Source organism: Cyprinus carpio, chromosome A2, assembly GCF_018340385.1.
Source record: "Cyprinus carpio isolate SPL01 chromosome A2, ASM1834038v1, whole genome shotgun sequence".
Classification (NCBI taxonomy): Eukaryota; Metazoa; Chordata; class Actinopteri; order Cypriniformes; family Cyprinidae; genus Cyprinus; species Cyprinus carpio.
The window spans coordinates 7,747,535-7,772,435 of record NC_056573.1 but is presented as its reverse complement, the minus strand read 5'-3'; the positions used below and the strand labels follow the sequence as shown (position 1 = coordinate 7,772,435).

The 24,901-nt window shown below is 34.8% G+C and overlaps 1 protein-coding gene across 2 annotated transcripts in view; it reads right to left on the bottom strand.

The window, feature by feature from the left end:
* Positions 1-1,053: 1,053 nt before the first annotated feature.
* Positions 1,054-24,901, bottom strand: part of LOC109095046 (epidermal growth factor receptor-like) — a 58,356-nt gene continuing 34,508 nt past the window's right edge. The window contains exons 2-28 of one of the 2 annotated variants that reach the window (XM_042771156.1): positions 23,021-23,172; positions 22,658-22,844; positions 22,280-22,414; positions 22,112-22,180; positions 20,942-21,060; positions 20,397-20,538; positions 19,760-19,876; positions 18,443-18,569; positions 18,146-18,219; positions 17,521-17,611; positions 17,211-17,410; positions 16,545-16,677; positions 15,915-16,005; positions 15,545-15,702; positions 15,365-15,406; positions 14,401-14,542; positions 13,863-13,985; positions 13,441-13,539; positions 12,140-12,325; positions 10,585-10,740; positions 10,164-10,239; positions 9,769-9,915; positions 8,536-8,633; positions 8,291-8,455; positions 4,986-5,027; positions 3,026-3,128; positions 1,054-2,387 (exon numbers count right to left, since the gene is read on the bottom strand). In XM_042771156.1, coding sequence (XP_042627090.1) covers positions 2,029-2,387; positions 3,026-3,128; positions 4,986-5,027; positions 8,291-8,455; positions 8,536-8,633; positions 9,769-9,915; positions 10,164-10,239; positions 10,585-10,740; positions 12,140-12,325; positions 13,441-13,539; positions 13,863-13,985; positions 14,401-14,542; positions 15,365-15,406; positions 15,545-15,702; positions 15,915-16,005; positions 16,545-16,677; positions 17,211-17,410; positions 17,521-17,611; positions 18,146-18,219; positions 18,443-18,569; positions 19,760-19,876; positions 20,397-20,538; positions 20,942-21,060; positions 22,112-22,180; positions 22,280-22,414; positions 22,658-22,844; positions 23,021-23,172 — 3,533 coding nt within the window. In that variant the 3' untranslated portion in view covers positions 1,054-2,028. The remainder of the gene's footprint in view (positions 2,388-3,025; positions 3,129-4,985; positions 5,028-8,290; positions 8,456-8,535; positions 8,634-9,768; positions 9,916-10,163; positions 10,240-10,584; positions 10,741-12,139; positions 12,326-13,440; positions 13,540-13,862; positions 13,986-14,400; positions 14,543-15,364; positions 15,407-15,544; positions 15,703-15,914; positions 16,006-16,544; positions 16,678-17,210; positions 17,411-17,520; positions 17,612-18,145; positions 18,220-18,442; positions 18,570-19,759; positions 19,877-20,396; positions 20,539-20,941; positions 21,061-22,111; positions 22,181-22,279; positions 22,415-22,657; positions 22,845-23,020; positions 23,173-24,901) is intronic. The other variant, XM_042771163.1, reaches the window with a different exon arrangement.

Sequence of the window (24,901 nt, the reverse complement as noted above, 5' to 3'; positions counted from 1 at the left end):
GGGGAACCATGGTTACATGCGTAACCCGTGAAGTTCTTTGACCTTGCATCTTGTTCACACGTTTGTGATCACAAAAGTGGGTGATATGCTTAACTGTTAATTAGAATTATTAATTCAAAAAACTTTGATGAAATTAGCTCTGATTGGATAGCAGGTAAAACATCACTGATATTATCACACGCAATTAACAAGTACAGACCAACTCTCATAAAAACAAGTCTTTATTGAATTTACTTATATAACAAAATACAAGAAAGGGCATTGTCACCATATTTTGAGGGGAAATGCAGATTTTCAAAGGAATGATCAAAGTAAGAAGGATAGTGAATTTAAGATATCCAACCACATTACTTTGTTTTGTGTAACATAGCCATTATTGAGATCGAGTATATGAGATGTGTGTCAGATTCATTGAGTTACTATTACAAAAGACAAGAAAGGTACAGGAGTGTGAAGCCACATGGACAAACAAACAGACATGGAATATATGAGTGACCCCATACGTGGTTTTTATGACAATGGATAAAATACTCTGTTAGATACAATAATGCAAATACCAACCATATATTACAGTTCTGTACAAGTACCAGTCATATGTTGGTCTTTGGAAGAAGTTGAATCTACCCATACACAGTTCATCGTCACAGCCCCTGTCCACAGCAACCAACATTTCCAGCAAAAACATAGCAGTTAAATCTTGAATTTAACTCATATTTGACTTTTATTCACAGCAGAGAGGAATTAAACAACCTCTGAGTTCAGCTTACAGTGTGTACCCAAAAAGAATCTGGATGCTTGAGCCACTATTAAAATGTACAAATGGCTTTGCATTAGCCTATAATATCAAAACAAAGGGTACATTTTTAGTCCAGTTTATTAGGTTTTTCAAAATATGAAGTAGTCATACACTACTATTCAAATGTTTGGGGTCTGTAAAAATTTTTTTTTTCCAATGTTTTCAAAAGAAGTCTTTTATACTCACCAAGTCTGCATTTATTTGATCAAAAGTACAGTAAAAACAGTAATTGTGTAAAATATTGTTATAATTTCAAATAACTATTTTCTATTTTACTGTATTTTAAAATGTTATTGATTCCTGATGACATTTATCAGCCATCACTCCAGTCATTAGTGTCACATGATCCTTCAGAAATCATACTAATATTCTGATTTGGTGATTAAAGTAACTTATCTTATTATTTCTTATCAATGTTGAAAACAGTTTTTGCTGCTTAATATTTTTGTGGGACAGATTATTTTTAGGATTCTTTGATGAAATTTCAAAAGGAATATTGATTTGAAATGTACTTTTTTTGTAACAATGCTACATTCTTATGTGTCACTTTTGATAAGTTTACTTGTTGCTGAATACAAATATTAATTTCTAAAAAAAAAAAAAAAAAAAAAAAAAAAAAATTAAAAGTCTATTTGTATTGTTATTCAAAATGAAGACAAAAACTGGGGAATGCAATGGAATTCACACATTTTTAAATGTGACTTCAGTGTTCAAATACTTTTTGATGGTCCCCATTGATTCTATAGTATTTCCATAGTATTCAACAACTGTTTGGTTCTTCAAAATATCTTCTTTTGTATTCAACATATGAAAGAAACGTATACAGGTTTGGAACGACATGAGGATGAGTAAATGATGACATTCAGAGTATTTTTAACTGGGCAGTCCCGCTGAAAACATTTTCATTTTGGGGTGAACTATTCCTTTAACTTGACTGCAACCAGATCTCTAAGAAAACAGTTTTTACATGTGTGTCAACGAGCTTGTTTCATGATATGCCATTTCAGCACACAAGCATATTTCTACTGGCATCAACATGGGATTAATATCCTGTTGTCATTCATAGTCTCTTGTGTCATTTGGAGAGAGCCACAGTTGTCATTGGCGGCAGGCATACCTGTCTGACAACTCGGCAAAATATTTGCCTGTGTATCCGCTATAAATAGATGTCCTTTCATCTTTTACCAACTGTAAAGTGGCTCATTTTAACAGTTGCTCTTCTCCGTAATGTGCTAGTGTACTTCCAGCCCCATGTATTCTGCGTTTTCTGCAGCCGGCAAGTAACCGTTGGTGTGTGTTTTGAGCTCCAGGGGGCAGAAGTCCTGCTGGTAGTCTGGGTTGTCCATACTGTTCTGGGGGTTGAAGCCCTGAACGCTGAAGAACGGCTGGCTGGAGAGGAGCTGCGTGTGGGACATGTTCAGATACTCTGGTGGGGCAGCAGCAGCAGCAGGGCTCTTAAAGCAGTTCAGGTATTCTTCCTCAGTTTCGTCCAGTGCTGATGAAGAGTGCGGAAGTTTGCGAGGGGGTCCAGGGTGTTGGTATATTGGGTTGGTCATGCTGGACATCAATGATTCATTCTGGTTTATATATTCTGGGAAGGAGGACAATATGGGGTTAAAAAACAATTTATTCCATCAATTGTTTTAATTAGCAGTTCATTAAGATGTACTACCTCTACATACAAAAATACCCTGAGGATGTTAGCATCTATTTCAGTTACTGGTACCTAAAATCATTTAATTTCCCTCATGGCATTCCAAACCTATGCAGGCCCTTAAGGGATGTGGTGATAAAAAAAAGAATGAGATAGAAGATCTCTTGCAAAACCTTAACGATCCACCAAGAAACTTTGTGTGTGCATGCAAAAGTTTTGTAGGTCCCTGGAAACTTTATGTTTGCCTGAGAAAGATTTGTGATTGGCTGGGAAACTTTGAGTTTGCATGCAAAACCTTTGCATCCCCCCAAGAAATACTGCTTTTCCTCCCATCTCATATATTTTTTTTTTCCACCACGATATTCCCTTAGGGGTTCCAAATGACATTGAACGACTTCATTATATATTTTGAAAAACGTTACTGTTCACAATGTGCAAGATTTTATATATTCTGGGATTTCAAAGCTAAATTTTCCTAATGCAAAAACCTAGAGCCCACAAATAGTGTGCACTTTCTAGCCTGTCTGCCGCTGATGATTTTGTTTTATGTAAAAAAGCTGTGTGAAAATTTGTACCATTCCAACCTGGAGCGGGCTGGAAGTCTCCCTCGTGGAAGCGATCTGTCGGGTCTGGGATGTAACGCAGAACCAAGCTGTTCTCCCTTCCTGGGAAACCATTCTGAGAGAAAGTAAAAGCATATTAAAACAAGTGTCATCATGGGTAAACCAGTTAAATTAACAATAGGTGACTGTCTACAAGATTACAAAAGCACAGCTGGGTTCAGCTGCATAACAAGTAGCACTTTGTCTTACATTTAATTTTTATATTGCAGGTGTTTCTTCAACTATGCAAACTTTTATTAACCAGGGGGTTTCACCCAAAAATACATCATAGAAAATATTATTATTATTATTATTTAATAAAATTATTTATTTAATATTACTAACATAGTTAAATACTATTTAACTTTTTATTAAATAAACAATAAATAAATGATGACAACAACTTTTAAAATGTAATGTGCACTACTGCCTGGTTCCAGTACATATGATCAGATAAAGATATCAGATTAGATTAGATTAGATTAGATTAGATTCAACTTTATTGTCATTATGCAGAGTACAAGTACAGAGCTAATGAAATGCAGTTAGCATTAGCAGTAATAGCCAAAAAAAAAAAAAAAAAAAACATTGCATAGGTCAAAATTATCGATTTTTCTTATTTATTTTGTAGAAGTATTAAAACTGAAATGTGCATGCCATAACAACTGCTACTTCAATCTTAGAATATAGTGTATTTATTTGATTATTTATTTATTTGGTTATGCAATTTCTTAGATAGCATTGTGATACTGTCTTGATGTCAGAATTTTTACATTTGCTTTGATGCTTTTTCTTCATTTAATTCTGTTTTAAATTATGGAGTACCTCAGGGCTCTATTTTGGCCCCTGTTCTGTTCTCATTATATATGCCTCCTTTGGTTTCTATTTTGATGAAGCATGGGGTGTCCTTTCATTTTTATGCTGGAGACACCCAAATTTATTTGCCCTTCAAGCACAATAAAAAAAAAAAAAAAAAAAAAAAAAAAACAATGGCTCAAGGTCCTTTAGCAGTGTGTCTGTCTGACATCAAGTTTTCTTTATTTTTTATTTTATTTTTACATCTTAATAAGAGCAAAGCAGATTTTATTGTGTTTGGGCCTTCAAGCAATTCAGGTATCTCTGGTTGTGACTTGGGAGATTTGGTCTCTTATACGCAAAACCTTCTGTGGAAAACTTGGGTGTTATAATGCTACACTTAAATTTGAACAACAGAAAAATGCTGCAGTTAAATCATTTTCCCTACCCAATTAAAATTGCTATCTAAGGCAAAGAGTTTCTTACCTTTTGCAGAGTTTAAGAGAGTGATACATCTTGACTTGACTACTGCAGTTATCTTTATATTGGAATAAGTCAATCACATATCAAATGTCTTCAAGTGGTTCAAAATGCAGCTGCCAGATTCCTGAAATTTGATCATATCTCCCCTATATAATTCTCTCTGAACTGGCTGCTGTTCCATTACAGAATGGATTTTAAAATTGTACTTTTTGTTTAAAGCTCTGACCAGATTGGTACCTACCTGTCTCTCTGACCTTGTGAATGGAAATACATCTATTAGATCTCCGAGGTGATCTGAGCAAAGATTTTTGATGGTCCCGAGATTCAGACTAAAGTTGTGACATGAATTGTTGTTTCCATTGTTGGGCCAAAACTGTGGAATAGTCTTCTGTTTTCCCCCAGATTAGATTAATCTGAATCTGAATTTACTTATAAACCCAAACTAAGTGCTCCTACAGTCTAAGGTGAATCACTTATTAGTGTTTTGATGTCTCCTCCCTTTATTGCATTGCAGTCTATAAAATGTATACAGACTTTTTATGTTTTCAATGTTTATTTTAGTATGGTTTGTACAGCACCGTGGCCAACTCCTGTTGTTTTTATTGTGCTCTTTAAATAAAAATGTATTTAATTTGATTTGATATAAGTAACTTACCCCGTTTCTGCTGTGACAGTTCCCAGTGCTACTGTTGAGACTCTGAAACAAAACAAAAGTAACCATGTGTTTAGTTTTAAATCTTTAAAAATAATTATATATTTGTAATGTTAACCAAATACTGTTGTTTTTCAATAAATAGTGCAAATGGGTGTTGGAAGCTTGTTCGAATCATATTGAATTGTGTAGCGTTATTATATAAATTTTGCAATGCCGATAAAATGATCATATTTCACATTCTATAATGTTTTAATTTATTGTAATAAACACATTTTAATATGGGTGGGGCACTGAAACATTTAGCTGAACTCAACTACCAGTCTCCTTTTGAAGAACCCTGTGATAGCGATGTAGTACTAACATGTAATGTTATGTTTTTTTTTTTTTGCATTATTTCTAGTTGATGTTTGTACAATAGTTAATCCATTCAACTGACATATTAAGATGATGACTGAGGACGGGATAAATCTTTGAATTCAACACCACGTGCACAAAACAGGCCTGCACCTGTTTTGAGGAGAATGTAACCCAACCTTACTGAGGCTCCTGGACCATTACAAAACGCGTTCATAAAACACAAGCAACTAGGGGGAAAAACACAAGCTAAATAAGCTACCATCTGTCAGAGAAACTACAGCCTTAAATGGCTATGCCTCAATGACTGTGTTATATAAGACTCAAGGTCTTCGTTCTGCCAAAAAAAATGTAACAAGTGTTGCCCGTGAAAGCAATCAGACTTGAAAGGCTGAAAGAGCTTTGCACGCAAATAGCGGCAGGCTTGAGGCCAGGAAACACTCAGAACGCGGAGGCCTGGCCAGTCCTCTTGGACAGACATGCTTTGCTTTTCTGCTGCGGAACGGTCATTAATCAGGAGGCAGCTGGGAGGAAGCGGGGGAGAGGCCGAAGAGACAGAAGGACAGTGGAACAGGAAGTGGGTGAAGGAGGCCAGGCCAGAAGAAGACGAAAATCAGGCCAGGTACAAACGCCCCTGCAATATGAACTTTCTGTCCTTTTGAGTGAAAGCACACAACACTGTCATCAGATTTGATATTGCATCCAGTCACTGTTTAGCTGTGACAGATGTTTTAAGGCAGGCTGTCCACAGGGCTGTTGCATTCATTTAGTATTTAGTATATAATTTAGTACAGAACAGGGGCGTAGCCATCATTTCAGAAGTAAGGGGGACAGAAAAGGGGCGTATATTCTTAATCTGCCTCACAACAGTTTTTGAACAGTGTGAAATATTTTTACTATTTAAAATAACTGCTTACCAGACCTGATTTATTTGATTCAAAGTACAGCACAAGCAGTAATGTTGTGAAATATTTTTACTATTTAAAATAACTGCTTTCTATTTGAATGTCTTGTAAAATGTAATTTATTTCTGTGATGCACAGCTGAATTTTCAGCATCATTACTCCAATCTTCAGTGTCACATCCTTCAGAAATCATTCTAATATGCTGATTTGCTACTCAAGAAACCTTTTTAAATTATTATTATTATCAATATTTAAAACAGTTAAACACATTTTTCAGGATTCTTTGATGAATAGAAAGATCCAAAGATCCGCTTTTATCTGAAATTAAAAGCTTTTGTAACATTATACACTATACCATTCAAAAGAGTCAGTATAATTTAAATTTTCTGAAAAAGAGATTATAGAAATTAATACTTTTATTTAGAAAGGAATCTTTAAATTGATCAAAAGTGATGATAAAGACATTTATAATGTTACAAAGATTTCTATATCAGATAAATACTATTCTTCTGAACTTTCTATTCATCAAAGAAACCTGAAAAAATTCTACTCATCTGTTTTCAACATCATTATAATAATAAATGTTTTTGAGCAGCAAATCAGAATATCAACATGATTTCTGAAGGATCGTGTGACTGGAGTAATGATGCTAAAAATGTAGTTTTGAAATCACAATAAATTACATTTTAAAATATATTAAAATAGAAAAGTTAATTTAAATAGCCGAGTAAAAATATTTCAAAATTTTACTGTTTTGTTGTACTTTGGATCAAATAAATGCAGGCTTGGCGAACAGAAGAGACTTCTTTAAAAAACATTAACAATCTAACTGTTCAAAAACTTTTGACTTGTAATATATAGGCAACTTTAATTTTTCTCTCATTTCTAGCTTTTAATTGGCTTAGAAATCTATAACTGCTGGACAATAACCAATAATAATGATTTGTTTATATAATACAAACACTTTTTTTTAATCACATAAGGCAGAATAGTTTCTATTCTGTAATAAATCCTATGTCAATCAGCACTGCATTGTTCATATAGGCTACTTTATTTATTAGGCTACCTGGAGATAACTTGAAAAACAAATAAACCATATCTTGTCACAATCGTATGTTTAATGTCTTCATGTTTCCAAACATTTCTGGTTTTCTGTGAAAATACAGCGATAGCTGGACGCTTTTGTCCATATTAGGAGTTTCCTGGTTACGACTTTCGAGTTTGAATGAAACACACACTGCATGAGTGTTTTGTGCTCTGTGATTTTTATCTCGCCTTTTTCTGGGTCCGAATAAAACGTCAGGTCATGCGCAGACTATCCTGTCTCTTTGAATTTAAACCTATATTTATTCACACCAGCTCTTGAAAACTTCTATGCGAACACACTTGCCCGAAAAAGTACGGGGGACGAACTTACATGATATCAAAAGTGGGGGGGACACGGCTAATATTAGAGATTTTTTATTTTTATATTGGCTTCACTTATCGGCATTGTGTAATATTGGATGTATATTGGCCGATATTCGTGTATGCCCTTAAATGTAAAATGTAAATTATGAAATTTAAAATAAATGGTTTCTATTTTAATACATTTTTTAAAGTAATTCAGTCTTCAGCGCCACATGATCAAGAAACATTTCTTATTATCAGTGTTGAAAACATTGTGCTGCTTAATATTTTTTGTTGTATATTTTCATTATATGTTTTGTTCAGGATTTTTTATAAATAGAAAGTTTGTAACAGTGTAAAAGACTTTACTGTCACTTATTTAATGCTGACTTTCCCTGCAGAATAAAAGAAAGGAAAAAAAACTTTTAATGCTAACATGTCATTTTTAATCTCTTTTATTTTCAATTGAGAAAAAAAAAACATTCTTGCTGTCATGTAATGCTGTACGGTGTCTTTATCATCTTTATAATGAGGTTGAAACTGTATATTAGAAATGAGCTGGTATTTGAAGTGATTAACAGAATGCAATGAAGGCATTTTGTGAACTGAACATGGACCAATAGTGTGTGTGTGTGTGTGTGTGTGTGTGTGTATTACCACAGAGTGCAGCAGCTGTGTGCGGGAGGTGCTGGGGCTGCTGAAGAAGCTGTGACTGGGCACTAAATACTCATCTGCATCCACGGCTTCATCCAGCTCTCCGCTCATCAGACTGCGGTAGAACTTGGAGTCAGAAGGACTGGGTAAATGCATCCGATCATCACCCTGTTTAACAGGAAAACACTGATCAGTGATCAGGCGTGAGCAATGCTCCAGTGAAGAAATCTGATTTGTGCTTCTCTTACCTGAATGACGAGATAGCGGGACGGGTCACGTGCCATTTTAGTAAACTCAGCGATGAGCTCCCTGAAGCGAGGTCTGCTCTCTGCATCAATCATCCAACCTGGATGATAACGGAGATGATGAAAAAACTTTACATTTAAGAACTCTAAATGTATCATCTCTTAACTACTCTAATGTTGTTTCAAACTCTTTTTTTTTCAGATGCAATTAAATTAGGGATGCACAATATACAGTATCATATAGGTTCTTGGTCAATATTAGAGACTTTTTAATTTATAGGTATCGTTGGATATAGGATATTGTCCGATACTGGATATTTACACTGAACTAAATTATAAACGGAACACTTTTGTTTTTGCCTCCATTTTTCATGAGCTGAACTCAAAGATCTAAGAGTGGCCTTTTATTGTGGGCAGCGTAAGCCACACCTGTGCAATAATCATGCTGTCTAATCAGCATCTTAATATGCCACAGTCCACCTGTGAGGTGGATCGATCAGGCAATGAAAGTTGTTAACACAGATTTAGACATATCTGTGAACACTATATTTGAGAGAAATAGGCCCTTTTGTTGTACATTGAAAAAGTCTTAGATCTTTGAGTTCAGCTCATGAATTAGAGCCATAACTGTTATGCCTAAAATTTCTTTCGAGAATTAGAATTATAGTTTTAGTGTTTCATTTTGAATTTAATTAAACAAAATAATTCAAACACTATATTGTTGTTATGCCTAAAATTTCTTTCAGGAATTAGAATTATAGTTTTAGTGTTTCATTTTGAATTTAATTAAAATAATTTTAAGAATCTGCCATTTGAAGTTAGTCAGCCATACTATCTTATTAATTTAATAACATAAAATAATAATAATTAATTAATTAAATCAGTATTGAATGCTCAATGCATCCCTAAATAAAGAGTCAACACTATTGCAGCTATAAAGAATGATGAGTTACTAATTAGTTCAAAAAATGCTTTTTCATGCTTTGGTCATATCTTATCTTGCAGAGGGTACTAATTATATCACTGGTTACCCCTCATAACAATTGATTTATGGAAACAATGTGTATAAAAAACACAAAGCCATTGATTTTCAATAGAGATTGGATACCTTTACTGGAAAAAAAAATTAACAATTATATGGCACATTAATGGGTTTCATGTGTGAAAACCATTGATTAAACAGGAAGAAAGATCTACATATGTCTACTTCACAATACAGCAATGAATCACACTTACACTTGACCATTATCATGTACACATCGATGGTGCAGATAGGAGGCTGTGGAAGTCTTTCTCCTTTCTCTAGAACTTCGGCAATTTCCCTTGCAGGAATTCCATCATAGGGCTTTGTTCCAAATGTCATCAGTTCCCAGACTGTCACACCTAGTAGTATATCATTCAGTGAACAACTGATGCATTCATTCAATACTGAGAAAGCTATTAAAGTCAACATGAATCAAAATCAACCCTATCCATTTCCTACAATTCCAAAGAAAACTTTTTTCTTACTGAGTTTTCTTTTGTACTCTGAAGTGTAATAAAGTTAAATGGACCAAAACTTTTTAATGTTAACTTTAAAGTCTGAAAAAAGCAATGGCAAATATTTCTGATATTAGCAAACTGTTACTAACCATAACTCCAGACATCACTCTGGTGGGTGTATGTCCTGTGCAGGATGGATTCCAGGGCCATCCATTTTATTGGCACCTGTTGAAGAATACAGATAGACAACATTTCAAATGTTATAATTGGAAGTGAACACATTGGATGCATTCTAAAGATGAACATCTGATTGTTAGTAGTCCTAGTCTTATACTGTTGAGACACTAATAAGGCCACATTCATCACTTCATTCGTTTTTTTATGATAGTTTACGGTAAAGCACTAAGGCATTATAAACACTATGAATTTCTGTAAATTACGTGTATTGTGTAAAGCACTATAAAGATAAATTGGTCTTGACAGTTTAGGTTCAGTTCAGTTCACCTGAAATGAAAACCTGCTAAAATTCTGTCATCGAGACCCACTTTCTCACAAAAGGAAATAACAGACCTTTCCACCATCTGCGTGATATTCCTTCTCATCAGCATTCAACAGCTTGGCCAGGCCAAAATCCGTGATCTTTACATGTTGAGGGGTCTTCACCAGCACATTACGAGCAGCCAAGTCTCTGTGCACAAGATGGCGCTCTTCTAGGTAACTCATTCCCTAATAAAAGTCAGAGAAATTCAAAAGATTTGTTGACGTGCTAATATAATGATGTACTCTTTCAAGCTGGAATGAAAATTCAATGGTAACAAAATAAAATTAATTAATGTGGCCTTCATGTCTGCATATCATCCCAAAAGCTTCTAAATGTTTAATGATACAGGAGGATTTACATTTGGCAGTTCGATCATGCAATCATGAAAAGAGCAAATGTTTATGAGCCAGATACAAAACATTTATCAGATCCAAACGGAACAATGTCATCATATGGAAAAATAGTGGTAATCAAACACTGCAATACTTCAATATGCATTTTTTTTTTTTTTATAAACCACAAATGTGAATGAATTCCTATTATTTGCATATATGAATAGTAGATTTTTATGCATTTTGAATGTAAGTGGAACACATACCGAATCTGATAGCAAACTGACTAATCATGACTGTGATGTGACTACAGTAAATGTAAATAGGCTCTAATAAGTGCCCGGATAAAACTGGGGTGGCCCATCAATAAATCTAATTAATTGTTGATAATTGTTATGAATAATTTTATTTAAAATAATAAATTTAAATAGAATAATAATAATAAAAAAACATTAATTGTACTGAATATTGAAAATTTATGTCCCAAAAACAACAAAAAAACCCTGTTCATCATCAAATCAAATGTCATTCAGTGACTGATCGAGTAAAATACGTGTAAATAGGCTCTAAGAAGAGCATAGATAAGGGAAAATATTATATGGATCATTAGGAGATAATGGGAAACACAACTGTTACAGAAATTGCTGTGCAAATTGATGCTATTCAAAAAAGTCAGGCAGTATATGAGAACATGAAAGTATATTTGATCAAGGTTTTCTCTGAATGTTAAATCATTATATCAACCATATCGCTACATTTTCTAGTCATATTCTGATCAAAGTCTCTCTCAAAGAGCGAGTTGTTATTCCCTCAGCAGTGAAGACCAAAAAGGCCTGTCTGCTAAAAGAATATTCACAGCTACTGATTTGCACTTCAGAAATTAGATATGACTAAAAAATTTTAATATTTGTGAGTTGGGAGTGATATTATCTATTTTTAGTTTCATCAAACTGCATTTTTCGCCTTTTTCCTTCTTTCAAATAGGGCAAATTGAGAAATGGGAGAAAATACTGTGGTGTAAACTAAACTAGAGAAGCATATCAATTAATAGTTAATCAAATTAATTGCTAATAATTGTAATTAATAATTTTAGTTAAAATAATACATTTAAAATACTAAAATAAAAGGAAACAATTTATATTTTTAATACTGAACACATTAAATTGACATCTCAAAACATGTTCATCCTCAAATGAAATGACTCAGTGGTTAGCAGAAGAGATAAACACAAATGAACGAACAATCCATTTACCTTAGCAATCTGCACACACCAGTTGAGCAGGTGTTGAGAGCCAATGTTGTCCTTATTTTCTCTGACGTAGTCCAGCAAACAGCCGTAGGGCATCAACTGGGTGATAAGTTGGACGGTGGAGGTCAAGCAGATGCCAAGTAGACGACACACGTGAGGATGCTCAACGCTCGCCATCACATAGGCCTCCTTTAGATACAAATGAGGTCAGCATGAATGCTACATATATATACAGCAACACTGACAAATACAGTTGCAGTGTATAGTCCCTACAGACGAAGTAAAATGCTTCAGAAAAAAGTAAACTTAGCAGGAATACAATAACCAAATCCCCGGGCAATAATCTTGAGCCAATACCAACAACCCCTTTCAATTCTTTTATTTTCTTTTTAATATTCAAAGGACTGTGCGGATTTGTTAGATTTCAGCTTCTGCAGACTCTCAAAAGGTTATACTGTACTGAGTGTTTACATACATGAGTTCTCTTCAAAGTGACCTTGAGAAGCAGCCTGCGCAGCCACATCCTCACAATCAAACAGAATATTGGAGGAAATTACATTCTTTGTGTTAGAAAGGTCTTGTTTGCTGTTTCAGTGATGGAGCGCATGCAGAAAGCAGGAATTCCTTCTCCAAGCTGAAGTTTTCTGTTCTATATCAACCTCACACAACATCCAGCGGGAGCTGGTCAGGTTATCCTTTAACTCAAGGTTATGTAGTATAGAATTCACTGGAGAATAAGGCCTTTTCTGCACAATCATCATCTTAACTAGAATGAGAAAATATTGATTTTACTGTCTGTGTTTACTGAAATAATTGACCTGTTAACTGGATCACGCAGATACAGCATAGATGCATGAAGAATCACATTATAGGCAAAGAATGCACAGAAAAGTGTTTGATTTTAGTTGTATACAATGCCAAATTTTGTAATTTTCAATTTCAGCCAGCCTTAATTGTTCCACTATCTTTTAGTATGTCACTTGTTAAAGTCTATGCAGCATTTTCAGCAGTAAACTGAAAACAAGATCTTGAGTCACAGTCTAAAGCAGTGGTTCTCAACTCCAGGCCTCGGGACCCGCTGCTCTGCACATTTTGAATGTTTCTGAATCTGACACACTCAGTTCAGTTCATGGATCTCTCTCCTAATGAGCTGATGATCTAAATCAGGTGCGATAAATAAGGGAGACAAACAAAATGTGCAGAGCAGTGGGTCCCGAGGACTGGAGTTGAGAACCACTGGTCTAAAGGGTGAACAAGGTTAAATGTGACAGGATAAAAACTGAGATTCAGACTCTAATACTCACATCCAAGATCTCTGTGTTCGCTTTGGGAGACGTGGCTTCTCGTAAGACCTTAATGGCGACGGGGATCTTCACACTCTCTCCCTCTGGAACCCACAAGCCCTGCAGGAACAGACATATATATGTCTTAATATATCATGTCGCAAACAAAGCAACACCCAGTGTTTTGTAACCGATGAGGTTTCACAGCTGAAATCACCCTGAGATAAAAAGATAACATTTATGTCTACAGATCTAGAGAAAAGGAAAAGAAAATAAGAAAAGCATGTAGCAACAAGTATTTAAATAAGCAACCTTAAAGGCACAGTTCACCCAAAAATCATTTAGTCATCCTTAAGTTGTTCCAAACCTGTATGAAGGGTGAGTAAATGATGACAGAATGTTCTTTTTTGAGTAAACTATCCCTTTAAAGGGAGGTCAGTCACCTTATACACAGTTCCGAAAGCTCCCGACCCCAGCACTTTGATCTTCTTGAACTCCGTCTCTTTGAGGATGCGCAGCAAGGCCTGGTTGGGGGCTTCGCCACTGGGGGTCAGAGGCTCCACTAGCTTTAGAGACAAATAGAGTCAGGAAAGCTCCCCTCCAAACACAAACACACATCCTGTCTTTGAATTAGCATGGGATGGCATTTATCTGTATTCACGGAAGCTATTGCCTCAATGGCTGATTTCCATCAGCATTCATAATATTCACTGTTGACGCTACAACAGTAAGCTGGCTTCACTGAATTGATCTTACATGGTTTCACCAAGCTCTGCCAGCTCTCTTCCAGCAAATTTAATTATTTGCAAGAGTAGATTATATCTAAAGTCAGAGCAAAGACGTGAATCACATCACATAATCTAGAGCGAGTGACACAATACAAATATTCACTTTGCTTTTGGTGTTTCCACACCATAAGCGTTTGGCTGTTTAACAGTAGATCCTCAAAATATTCCGATTATGGTTGTCTTGAGATCTTACCTCTCTTTCTTGCAGGAGTCTTCGTAGGGTTCTCTTCTTTTTGATGTGTCGTCTGCGCAGTAGAACAGCAACTCCTAGACCCAGGATAACAAACGCCAGCAGACTTCCAACCACACCAGCGGCAATCATAGGCAAACCCGAACTACAGGAACATTACTGGGTTAAACTTCTTGCATGTAGTGGAAGACAGTCCTCTCTTGACCATAGATCTCACTAAATCTCTAAATTGATTGAGTAGTTATGCTCTTATTAATGTTGAATTCTCATCTGAACATTGAAATCTGTGAGAACTGTTTTGAGTTTAAAAAATTTTTGTCATTGGATGATTTTTTTTTGTCTATTTGGGTGTGAATGAATTTATAGAAATTCATTTATATATGTAAAAAAAAATATATATTTTATTTAAAATAAATAAAACAAAACCCATAAGAGTTGGTACAGACATACTCACTCACATGCATGCTTTCTTTATTTATTAATTTAAATAAATAATTTATTAATTAATAAAAAAAATATATTGATTTATTATAATTCACAGATTTAATATATAGCTATTCCATGAATTACATGTATATTCCAACCATTTTCATTATTCATAACTTATAAGGCCAATCAAGAATTTGGTAACACTTTACTATAGAGATGCACCATCATCCTGTACATGCTTAAATCATTTCTATATTTGTTAAAATTCAGCAGAAAGGCACACTGCTCTTAAGAAGGATATCTTCCTTTATTTCTCACCATATGCATCATTTTCATTTATTCCTTGACATCCACTGTGATAAAGGCTTGAGTATTTGGTATCATTTTCTAAAAATATGTTCTAACTCACAGCCTCTTTATTACTTTTTTTCGACAGAAACTATGGTGATTTATGAGGATGAACATTCTTGTGATTCTTGGGATATTCTAGAGAATGATGTTTACAACAAAGTATTACAGGACAAATTCACTTTTTTACCCTTTGAAATCTTTACAGTCATTTAGATCAGGCCCAGTACATCTGCAAAGCAAAACATAAAATTATTAAATCACAACTAGTGCACGCTGCAATCCCTGATTAACCTGGTCAAATTGCACAAATGACCGTTTTTATGTCATTACATTCAAATGAAAGCATCATATACGATGCCTCTCTCACCCCTGGGTGCAGTTCTCATGACAGGGCTGGCACACTCGGATCCTGTCAGCATATTTCCAAATAAGTCTGTCTTTCTCTCCGGGTATGCCTTGCGGGCAGCGTGGTACACAGTGCGGCCCATCTTTGTAGTTTGCACAACCTGTACATTTGTCGGGTCCCTGGACAAAAGCTGGCAATTAGATGGCAACAAGCAACTTTTCTACAGACTTCAAGTGATGTGAATTTAATGATGTGTCTCCAGGACACAACTGGGACAGTAAACATTGGCTTGAGAGACTGGTGTGCTGCCATCAGCTTTTTTAAAAATAAGAATAAACACTGTTTACTGGCAGCAGAACATGTGGTACTGTAGGACTGGTTTGATACTTACAGGGCCGGTGCAGGTCAGGGTTTCATTCATGAGCCGACATTCAGGGTCGCATTCAACACATGTTCGATTGACTTCATATTCACGTGGCTCCCTGCATGGACAGAAATCCATTCTGGTCAATATAGTTGAAATCATTATTGAAAAAACAAATGGTAATACTTTAGTTTAGAGACCAGTTCGAACAATTAACTAGTAGCTTATTAGCATGCATATTACTAACATATTGGCTGTTTATTAGTATTTATAAAGCACATACTAATGCCTTATTCTACATAACCATGATCCCACCTAAAGTTAACAACTACCTTACTAATTATCAACAGGCAGTAATTAGGGGTTTATTGAAGCAAGAGTCAATTAATAGTTAAATAATGAGAATTGGTCCCTAAACTAAAGTGTGACCCAAAAAAATCACTTAACACTAAAAGTACAGCTAAAGGAGCAAATTCACTTCATAGTTGTGCCACTGATCCAGACATTTACATACACTGTTTTTTTACCTGCATTAAAAATGTGCTCTTAGTTTGAGATAAAGATTTAAATGTTTGCAGTCAGAGACATAGCCTATTTTTGAGCTATTATATTGAGTTTAAACATGGATAATTTGAGAAAGCATAACAGAGCTCTCACCCAGCCAGCAGGTTGCAGGAAGCCACACAGTGTTTTTTACGGGTGTAATGCTTACAGGTGAAGCACATAGTGGGACCAGGACCCCAGCAGCCATCATTTGTGCACATCTCATCACATGTGCTGTTCTGATTCTCTGTAACACAGACATTCAGATAAGATATCAACACAAAAGATAAAAAAATTCCATCAAAACTTGATTCAAATATATAACATTCCATTACAAATGGAAAAACATTCCATTACAAATGGATGCTTGTATTTGAAGAAACACTGTAGCTCACCCAAAAGAGAGAATTCTGGGACTATTTACTCATGCATCAAACCCATATTATATATATTTTATGCTATATATAATATATATTCATGATAATTTTTTAAAATTTCTACCTGAGTTATATGAACTACATTTATGTAGCTTTCATGATATTTTTTTTTTTAGCTTGACATATGTGGTCATTATGAGCCGTGTCTGGAAAAGGGCTTTGTGAAAATTGTTTAAAAGTTCTCCTTTTGTGCTTTACAGAAAAAAAGAAGAAGAAGAAAAAAAAAGCCACATACAGCGCAGGTTAGGAATGACACAAGGGTGAGTAACCTAAAACAGAACTGTCATTGTTGGGTGAACTAAATTGAAATTATTTGACAGGTGTTATTGTTTTAATTCATTACCACAGGTGGCAGCATCAGCATTTGATATCATTTTGACAGTCTGTTGTTCAGATTTAAAGAGGCGTTTCCAGTGGACAGGGCTGGTGTAGCAGAGATGCTTGTTCTTAGAGATGACCACATGACCGTCACTGATCTCCCTCAGAGAACGCAGGCCAAAATGTGTGATTTCAGTTTGGGTGACAGCAAAGCTGTATGCACCTCTGTGGGAGCAAGAGCGAAATTCATTTAGGAGCAGCAATATGTCAAAATATGTCAAAATTCTGTGAGATTGCTGACATATTTGAGAATGCAGTATTTTTTATTAACTTACTGCTTTTTTGTACGTCCACGGATGACCTCAAGGTTTTCAAAGGCACTGAGGGACGGCATGTCTTTCGGCCACTGCTGAATCACCAGGTAGCCTTTGAGTTGGGAGAGGATTTTGACTCAGTCTGTTGTTCAGATTTAAAGAGGCGTTTCCAGTGGACAGGGCTGGTGTAGCAGAGATGCTTATTCTTAGAGATGACCACATGACCCCGTCACTGATCTCCCTCAGAGACAAACGCAGGCCAAATGTGTGTGATTTCAGTTTGGGTGACAGCAAAGCTGTATGCCACCTCTGTGGGAGCAAGAGCGAAATTCATTTAGGAGCAAGGCAATATGTCAAAAAGCGTGTCAAAATTCTGTGAGATGTTGCATGACCTTATTTGAAGAACTGCAGTATTTTTATTTAAACTTACTGCTTTTTTTGTACGGCCACGATGACCTCAAGGTTTTCAAAGGCACTGAGGGACGGCATGTCTTTCGGCCACTGCTGAATCACCAGGTAGCCTTTGAGTTGGGAGAGGAATGAGATCGTCAGGATGGTTTATGAACACTGAGGGGCCAAAGTTCCCCTACATGACACATCATTTTAATCATTACAAATGTCCAATATTAAACCACTGCATTCTCACCAGTGATTTCTTTTACAGTTTTAAATACATTGAGCTTGGCTGGGTCCAGTCCTGAAGTATTAGTATGTGGGTCACTGTAAAAATAATAATAATAATAGTAATTATAATAATAATTATATATTTTTTTTGGCTCAATCACACAAATATAAATAATTCAAAAATGAAAAAAAAAAAAAATATATTCACAGTATAATTGTCTTAAAATATTCACAAAACAACATGTAATTAAACAAAATCAAAGTTTAAAAAAAGCAATCAGAAAAAAATGAACAGAGAACATTGAAACATCCTTCTCACCCATTAAATGTTGTGGTGAGAATTGCAACACCTCCGCTGATTTTTGTGCAGTTCTCAAAGGAATCGATGTTGCTGGCATTGATTGACAGGACGTTGGTCAGAGGCCCCATTTCCAGCCCATTGCAAACTAGAGGGATGGTAGAAACATATTAAATATTAACTGCTTCTTCTTCTTCTTTCTTAGGTAAAGAATTAGCCTTGAAGGCAAAAATAAATTCAAAACTTATGCTACCAGTAATAAGTTTAGATACACTTGACCGATCTTTAGTGCAAACCTTAAATGACATTACTTTTGTAAACACTAAACTATAACTAAAATGTGTGTTTCTCAACTATACTGAAAAGAAAGGCAAACATAAATAAATAAAAAACACACATTTTTAATATATATTAAACATTATTTCCAGTAATATTCTAATGGATGGGGTGGAATAATGAATAAATTTACAAATGAAAACTTTTGACAAATGGCAAACAGACATTCATACAGTATATGTACATATATATGTGTGTGTGTGTGTGTGTGTGTGTGTGTGTGTGTGTGTGACTTTGGACCACAAAACCAGTCATAAGGGTCAGTTTTTAAATTATACATCATCTTAAATATTTGACTGAGATACAAAAATGTGAAAATCTGGAATCTGAGGGTGCAAAAAAAAATCTAAATATTGAGAAAATCTCCTTTAAAATTACGCAAATTAAGTCCTTAGCAATGCATATTAGTAATGATAATACACTTTTGATATATTTACTATAGGAACATAATATATCTTCATGGAACATAATCTTTAATTAATATCCTAATGATTTTTGCCATAAAAGAAAAATCGGTAATTTTGACCTATACAATGCATTTTGGTCTAGGGTCACACACACACACACACATATATATATAAGATTTAATATATATATATATATATATATATATATATATATATATATATATATATATATATATCTATATATATATAGCCTTTTATAATAATGTAGCCAACACACACACATATATATATATACATTGTTATAAAAGCTTTAAAAATAATTTATATTTGCAGTTTTATGGTAGGACAGATTACTAGTCGACAATAATACATTACAGTTTATGGCTTTTTTTTAAAATAAATTTTACATGTGTTTTAAATGTTTTTTTTTGTTTTTTTTTTATAAATTCAATTAATATATATAACTAAAACAAGACTTGTTTGTCGAACTAGTAAAAAAAAAGGAACAATCTGTCTGTTTGCTTTTTGTTTGTTTTTGTTTTTTTAAGGAAAAGATTACATATAGCATATAGCTGACCAGCAGTCTCAACTGTACCTTTTGGACAAAGGCCATCACACTTTTTACATTTCCGAACTCCACCCTCATCCACCTCATAGGTGCCAGGGCTGCATGTTCTTACACATGCCCCATGGTCTGTCACGACATAGTTGTCTGAGAAAAACAAAAAAAAAAACATCAAACAAGCAGTCACACAGACAGAATCATTAACAACAACCAACCAACCAAAGCAAAACACAACACAACAGAAACTGATGTATGCATCAAATCATTCTGTCATGGCTATCCCACTTTCCGAGATGTTATTCAGAAACCAAAAACTGGAATGTGTCATGAAACTATTTTCAACTGAAGACATTTTGAAGGATGCTGGTAACCAAATTGCTGCTGGTAGCTATTGACACCCATAGAATGAAAAAAAAAAATAATTCCATGGAAGTCAATGGCTACCAGCAACTGTTTGGTTATCAACATTCTTTAAAATATCTTTATATTGTGTTCAACAGAAAATTAGAAGAAAGGTTTGGAACAACATGAGGGTGAGTAAATGATGAAAACGTTCATTTTGAGGTGAACTTCTAACAGCTTGGATTCGCATAAAAGATGTATTAGAATCTAGTTGTGTGTCCAAGTTGGAAGACAAAATGAGGAATCACATCTTGACTGGCCTTACGTGGGCATATCTTGATGCATGTTGCCCCAAAGCTGTACTTCCCATTAGGGTTGGGAGCGAGCTGGTGGGTGTTGGGGTCGTAGAGCATGAGCCGTGGACATGCGTCCTTACATGTCCCCTCATCCTGGAAGTCCTTACAGGCCTGCAGAACACACAAACAACATTTCCCATGAGCGCACTAGTCTGAAAGTATTTTCATTGCCCTTGAGGTTACTTTTACTGCACTTCATGTACAGTCACGTCGTCACTGTATGTCACGTCACTTCACTGGTAATGAATGTTTCACTGTAATACTGCAGACATGCCTTGTACTGTTATTTAATCGAAATAAATAAGTATAAGTGTTATAGTTTTTAAAACATTCAAGCTGCTGTGAATTTCTCACAGTTTGAGTCGTATTGTTGTCATTATTCACCCTGAACTAGTTCATAATCATCTCTAAACGTTACTTCTATAGTTACAGATGACTTAAACTTCATTTAGTCTGTATTGAAAGATGAATGAGCAAACAAGTGAATGGTTATCTGTATACATGCGGTTCTCACCAAGCAGTCGGTTGGTTTGGGTCCAGTGCAGCCAGCAGCACAATGTTCATTACAGCAGTCAATGGGTTTGGGTCCCTTACACCTCCCTGAACACTGTTCCGCACAGATCACCTTAGTCACTAGATACAGAGCGAGAAGAAACTTCACAGATCTGAAAAGTACTATCTGTGTTCACTTGAGCACAGCAACAACAATTCAGTATTCTTCTGAAGAGTTTTCAAAACATTCCTCCAGGGGTCAAGTAGTGTTTTTACAGCAGTTGTGAAATAAAAGCCAAGGATCAACTAAACAATTACTCATAATGCAGAAATCCCAAATTGTTACTCCAGTGCATTAGAATTGGTTAGAATTGTGAATAAATAAATAAATAAATAAATAAATAAATAAACAAATAAAAAATTAACTAAATAAAAAAAAAAATAAAACAAAAATTAAAAGTGTGACTGGCACAAATCGTTTTCAATCTAACTTAGGGTTACATATTATATTTGAAAAATTAAAAGTGTGACTGCCACAAATCGTTTTCAATCACTAAAATGTTTCTATATAGTACACTACAATTCAAAATGGTAGGTGTTTAATAATAATAATAAAAAAAAGATCAAAAGTTTTATAAAGATTTCTATATTAAATAAATGCTGATCTTTTGAACTTTCTATTCATCAAAGAATTCTGAAAAAAGTATCATGTTTTTCACAAAAAAATTAAGCGGAACAACAGTTTTTAACTTTGATAATAATATAAAAAAAATGTTTCTTGAGCACCAAATTATTACAATAGAATGATTTCTGAAGGATCACGTTACATTAAAGCCTTAAATAATGGCTGCTAAAAAATCAGCTTTGGCATCATAGGAATAAATAAAATTTTAAAATATATGAAAATACAAAACAGTTATTTTAAGTAGTAATAGTATATCACATTATCACAGTTTTTACTATTTTTGATCAAATAAATGCAGCCTTGGTGAGCATAAGAGATTTCAGCCCTAACCTTTCGAGCAGTAGTGTACTGTATACAGTATGTTGTTTCCAGTCACTAACTGTTGAAAGATTTTTAATGTTTTATTTTCATTATATTTTTATGAAACAATTGTTGTCACTAATTCAGTAAGATTTAAAAGGTAAAAAAAAATGGATTTAATCACTTGAGAAGTTTAAGACCACTTACTTTTTTGGCAGTTTTGGGGGCCAGGGCCCCAACAGGAACCATTGTAACAGCTTGGATCACACTTTTTACCTGTATAAGGTAAAGTAGAACATTCTTAATCAAAATGCAAAATTAATTAGTACCATTTAATATATATGTATAAAAAAAACAGACTCCTGAGGGACATACATTGTCTTGCTAAGCTTGGTTCTGGCTCTTTGATTTTAGGCTGACTCTTCAATTTCAGAATGTCCGTCCACTGGATGGTCTCCACGTTACATAAATGATTGTTACTGGCAAATTTTATTCCGCCCTTCAGTATTTCTAGGAATGGAAAACAACAATGCTTTCACATATGACAAACCTCAGATTTGAAATACAGGTCTATTCATATTTTCCAAATCTAATTTCCAGAGCTGGGCATGGGAATTAATGAATATTACAAAACAGTTTACAAAACAAATATGCAAAAGACATGAATACAGGTCAGTTAGGAACTTTTGTTATTCCCATTTAGCCGGAAAAACAAACACACACACAAAAGAACAGTTTTATATAACCACATACCAGTTAAGCTAGTCAGTGGTAACTGGTTCACGCCTTGTCCGATGCTGTTGTTGGAGTTCAGGAGGACAGCCAAAGCATATTTGTCTTCATAAAGAGAGTGGCCACGGATGATACGCAGGTTCTCAAGGGGGATACTGGGGGCTGAGTTGATCCCAATAAGAACATAGCCGCCGACTTCTTGGATGCTCTAAAATTCAGGAGCAACAACACAAAATACCATTAAACACAAGCTGAGCTGTTTGGAATAACCTACAGTTTCGATTTTAAAAATCTGTCATGAAATACAAACTATAATTAGCAACATGCTTAAAACACTATATAAGGTAACATTGATCATAGTGTTTGTAAATGGACATATCATACCCTGAGAAATGACAAGTCATGTTTTTCTGTCATATATGTGATTTCCAGGTTTTCCAGAACCACGGTGCAGTTGCTGTACATTTTTACCAGAATCTGATAATGGTCATCCACTGTTCCCAGAAGAGCCAGTTTGTTGTTCGCTCCCTGACACACTAAACACAGAAAGAAAGAAAGCACAATTAAATCCATCTGAGGCCTTTGTGGGGAAAAGTAGACCAACGGGCAAACCAACAGAGGCAAAAATGTTATTTAGTACACCTCCCAACCAACATACCTTTAGACATACTTTTTCATTACAATGAAATCATTTTTATTAATTCAATAATAAAGACGTGGGAAAGAAAACAATTCTTTCATTCAACAAGGATGCACTGAATTAAAGGCGACAGTAAAGACTTTGCAGAAGATTTCTATTTCAAATAAATGCGTTTTGTACTTTCTGTTCATCAAAGAATCCATAAATTCTAAAAAAGATAGAATGTCTTTATAAAAAAAATTAGAAGGCAACCTCATAAAAAAATCCAAATCATGCTTTCCACAAAAATATTAAGCACCACAAGCATTTTCAGCATTGATAATAATAAGAAATCACAAGCACAAAATCAGCATATTAGAATGATTTCTGAAGGATCATGTGACACTGGAGTAATGACTGCTGAAAATACAGATTTGCCATAACAGAAATAAATTACATGTTTCACTTATTTTAAATTGTAATATATTTCACAATATATTTTACTGTATTTTGACCAAATAAATGCACATAAGAGGCTTTATCAAAATAATAAATGAAAAATAATAAAACATTACTGTGCATTAGTACTCAAATCAGTTAATCAAAGTTTTTTACACAGTTTAGCAACAATTACAGTCTTGAGCCTTCTTGTATATTTCACCTTTGTGGAATTTTACCCCATTTTGCAATGCAAATTTGTTCCAATTACACAAATTAGACAGAGAGAGATTGTAGACTGCAATTGTCAAGTCAAAGCACAGGTTTTCACTTGAACTGAGGTCTAGGCTCTGGCCAAGCAATTTCAAAATCGTCATTAAATACAAACAAAAGACTAAAATGATTGTAATAAATCAAATGAGGCTGTTAGAGCCAGAGGCATGTAGGTGTCTTTTGCAGCTAATGAACAGCAACGGAAAGACTCTGCGGTGGGCCAAGATAAACAGTGCTCGTGGTAGAGAGCTCCTCTGAATGGTCAGAGCACTTGCTCTTTCTCATACTCATTTGGTAAAATACTACATTTACTCATTCTGTCCATAGGCTATTGCTGCAGAGACCATTATGAACTGCAATTCTGACTAAAAGGCAAAAATAGAATTAAAACAACTAAAACTGTGAGGTCTCATTGAAAAGTGAAAGAATTAGTCATCAACAGCTCCTATTTTGCACCACAAGATATCCCTAATTAGACAACCAGTAGTTTCCACTAACCGATGCATCGTCTGTAAAATAGTGAATAATTACATTATTGTGTATGTAATAATCAAGTTATTGTGTAACAGAAGACAGACTGAGTTATTTCACAAGTGACTTCCTAAGACATCACTCGATTAGCTGCAAAGGGTGATGGGAATTCCCAGTGATTTGAAGGAAATTAGCATTTCAAAATGTTAGATGAGACACATATGACATACAAAGTCTCTCTCTATAAACACTGAATGGATGAACTGTAAAACACAATTACAGAATTCACTCCTCCGAGTCTTCTTAGGAAAACTCATAGTGTTGTAGCTTTGATGAGGTGTTGACATGGAGTAGGGGCAATACTGGCTGTCGTGAGGTTGTTGGGTCACATTCTTTAACGTGTCTGGTCTTGAAGGAAATGCTTATTCTTGTAAACAACTAAATGACAGAAGTCTCAAAAAGGT